At 47.0% G+C, this 3,816-nt stretch overlaps 1 protein-coding gene across 1 annotated transcript in view; it reads left to right on the top strand.

The window, feature by feature from the left end:
• LOC139175462 (dual specificity protein phosphatase 10-like) overlaps positions 1-3,326 on the top strand; it is a 15,838-nt gene extending 12,512 nt beyond the window's left edge. Inside the window, 1 exon segment of the mRNA XM_070766586.1 lies at positions 2,779-3,326. Coding sequence (XP_070622687.1) covers positions 2,779-3,044 — 266 coding nt within the window. The 3' untranslated portion in view covers positions 3,045-3,326.
• The last annotated feature ends 490 nt before the right edge of the window (positions 3,327-3,816 follow it).

The following is a 3,816-nucleotide window of genomic DNA, read 5'->3' as shown; positions in this document are numbered from 1 at the left end:
CCGTCAAGCGTGGGGAACTGAAACACCTCCCCCTGCCTCTATAGTTTTCTGTGTATGATATGACTGTATGTATGTTTTTTATATATTGGGGTTCCTTGTTTTTTAGACTTTTTAAAATGTATTATTGTTATTTTGGAGTTTAACGATTAGACTTGTCATTATATATTGTTTTTTATCATTGCTGTGAGCCGCCCCGAGTCTACGGAGAGGGGCGGCATACAAATCTAATAAATAATAATAATAATAATAATAATAATAATAATAATAATAACAACAACAACAACAACAACAACAACGTGCTCAATGCTCAAGGTGCCCACCACCCAACAACATTCATACCCCTCCACCAAAATGGGGGCATATTTTTTATATACCAATTTAACTTAAGAGCAATATATCAATTTACATGTTATAAAGTACTGTAATTGTAATTTATTCTTTATAGCTTGGTCTTGAATTCTATTGACCACGTATCCTCTTACCTTGTCCCATCGTCCCATGAGTTCCCGCAAATCGTTGTCCGAATTCATCCTCTTGTCCATGATCTCAAACTGAATATGATCCACCACGTACCGATACCAACTTTGTATTGTCCGTTTTGTCGCATCCTTCCCGCCTAGGACGATTACCGCCTGAGCGCTTTCTGTCGCTGCTGCTTCTTTTTTCTTTGAAAAATAGTTTATTGAGTTTCACATATTTAAAAAAAAAAAGGGAGGGAAGGAGGAAAGGGGTCCATGGGGTCAGAGGGATGTAAAACAGTAAAAAATTGATGACATCATAGTACAAAAAGTTTTAAGGTATACAGAAAGTTATTAATGTCGTTGAGCGGTTGTCTTGTAACCAGGATTACATTTCCTAAAAAAAATATAAAGTATATATACATAGTCCATAATAATGGGTAAATGAAACACCCTTATAAGAGAACCGGGAAAGGAGAAAAAATTTGAAAAATCAGAAAAGAAATACAGTGGTATCTCGTCTTACAAACGCCTCGTCATACAAAGTTTTCGAGATACAAACCCGGGGTTTAAGATTTTTTTGCTTCTTCTTACAAACTATTTTCACCTTACAAACCTACCGCCGCCGCTGGGATGCCCCGCCTCTGGACTTCCGTTGCCAGCGAAGCACCCGTTTTTGCGCTGCTGGGATTCCCCTGAGGCTCCCCTCCATGGGAAACCCCACCTCCAGACTTCCGTGTTTTCGTGATGCTGCAGGGGAATCCCAGTAGGGAAATCCCAGCAGCGCAAAAACAGGCGCTTCACTGGCAACGGAAGTCCGGAGGTGGGGTTTCCCATGGAGGGGAGCCTCAGGGGAATCCCAGCAGCGCAAAAACAGGTGCTTCGCTGACAACGGAAGTCCGGAGGTGGGGTTTCCCATGGAGGGGAGCCTCAGGGGAATCCCAGCAATGCAAAAACAGGTGCTTCACTGGCAACGGAAGTCCGGAGGTGGGGTTTCCCATGGAGGGGAGCCTCAGGGGAATCCCAGCAATGCAAAAACAGGCGCTTCACTGGCAACGGAAGTCCGGAGGTGGGGTTTCCCATGGAGGGGAGCCTCAGGGGAATCCCAGCAATGCAAAAACAGGCGCTTCGCTGACAACGGAAGTCTGGAGGTGGGGTTTCCCATGGAGGGGAGCCTTAGGGGAATCCCAGCAGCGCAAAAACGGGCGCTTCAGTCATCAAAAGGGGTGGATTTTGGGCTTGCGCGCATTAATCGCTTTTCTATTGATTCCTATGGAAAACATTGTTTCATCTTACAAACGTTTCACCTTAAGAACCTCGTCCCGGAACCAATTAAGTTTGTAAGACAAGGTATCACTGTATAGGGGAGATGGAGATAGAGGGAGTTATGGGGGATAAGGAAAGGGGTGAGGGTGATATGCTCAATCGCAGACCTTTTCAGTATTTGCGACATAATAGTAGAATAGAGTAGTAGGTGTATATGATAAGAGATATGTCGCTGCTTCTCTTATTTCTCTAAATTCTCCCATCTCGTTCCTTTTGACTTCATACCGCCATTTCCTTTGTAATTGTCCATTGTATATTTAACGTCCCATTAGTATCCTCTTGCACTCTCCAAAAGTTCTGCACTACCAGTCATTCCCAAATCATACGCATCTTGAGACCCATGCTAAGTTCATTTAGCCAATGTCGCACTTAGCAACATAGGTTTTGGGCTCAAATGCAGTCATAAGTCAAGGACTACCTGTATTTCTTCCTTTTCAAGGAAGGATTGGGTGCGGGTCATGTATAGTCCTTGATTTATGGCAACAAGGACTTGGAGGTTCCATTGTCAAGTGACGCAGTTCTGTGCAGCTCAGTTTGTATAGGTGGTCTTCAACAGACAACCACAACTGAGCCCAAAATTTATGGGGTCGTGCCAGACAATGTCTTTAAATGATGCTGGTTCCCTTGACTAGGAAAACGAGACTGGGACCACCCTCGAATTGTACACAACTGGCCAGAGAAACTTTTGTTTTAGCCTAGAGTAGGGGGAGGTCTCCAAACCTGGCATTCCCCAGCCAACCAATCCAGTTTCTGGCTCTTTGTTGTGCACGTCCTTACTTAGAATGACCACCGGGAGGCAGTATGGGATTATATAGGGCAAAAACGGTCCCATGCTGCCTCCTAGTGGTCACTTTACCAACTGCAACTGAAACTAGCAAGTCTGACACTTTAAAACAATGCTGGCCAGGGAATTCTGGGAGTTGAAGTCCATAAGTCTTAAAGTAATAATAATATTTGGGGATCTTCGCCTTTAACGCTGCTGTTTCCTTCCCAGAGGAGGCCCACCAGAGTGGCAAGGGAGTCCTCGTCCACTGCCAGGCGGGGGTTTCGCGCTCTGCCACCATCGTCATCGCCTACCTGATGAAGCACACCTTGATGACCATGGGCGACGCCTACAAGTACGTCAAGAGCCGCCGTCCGGTCATCTCGCCCAACCTGAACTTCATGGGGCAACTTTTGCAGTTCGAAACGGACCTCAACGCCGGCGTCACGCCCCGCATCCTCACCCCCAAGCTGGCCGGCGTGGAGACGGAGGTGTGAGGACTGGGATGGAGCACCAACGGGTGACCTCCGTCAACACTCAGGGCTAGGGGGGAAATAAAGGGGGGGACGGGCGTGCAATAAGGGGTAGGAGGGTGCATTCCCCCCCAAGGTGGTCACAAACGGCAAGCTGACTGCCAAATCCAGAACCTTGTAGAAATCAACCCCCACCCCCCAAACTCCCAGGGCAGTGTTGTGTTCTCTACGCACAAGACTGTTATCGCGCCGTTTTGTGTAGCACAAACCTAAGCGGTTTCAACCGCCCGCCGTGGCTTTCCCAAGCTGGTCTACCTTGGCGTCCCGGGTGGGTAGGGAATGGGGAGCGATTGGGGTGGGGCTGTTGTGTGTGCCAGGTTAATTTATTGGTTGCGTGTGGGGTTTGCGTGCGTGTGTTTATAAATTAGAGGGAGCTCTTCCTTTATCATTGCCTTTTAATTTTATTTTTGTAACAGAACGCTCCCGTTTTGCTCCCTGTCTGCTGCTGCGGACGGCAGCGTATCCCGATTCCTTGTGCATTTGCCAACTCCCCCTGTGTTTGTGCATCTGTAAGGAACAGGGAGGGTTTTTTTGATGGTGGGGGTTTAAATAGAATGAATGGGAGGATGAGGGTGGAATGCATTTCCCAAATTAGTACTACTTCCTTCTGGGCTGACAAGATAAAATAAACAAACCCCTTAGCTGCAAATACAAAACTAGGGGTGCAAGGACCATCTTATTCTCCCCCATTTAAGGGGGGGGCCCCCAACAGGTCTCTTTTTTTCTCCCCACCACC

This window comes from Erythrolamprus reginae, chromosome 13 (genome assembly GCF_031021105.1).
Source record: "Erythrolamprus reginae isolate rEryReg1 chromosome 13, rEryReg1.hap1, whole genome shotgun sequence".
Classification (NCBI taxonomy): domain Eukaryota; kingdom Metazoa; phylum Chordata; class Lepidosauria; order Squamata; family Dipsadidae; genus Erythrolamprus; species Erythrolamprus reginae.
This window is presented reverse-complemented; position numbering and strand designations above follow the sequence as displayed.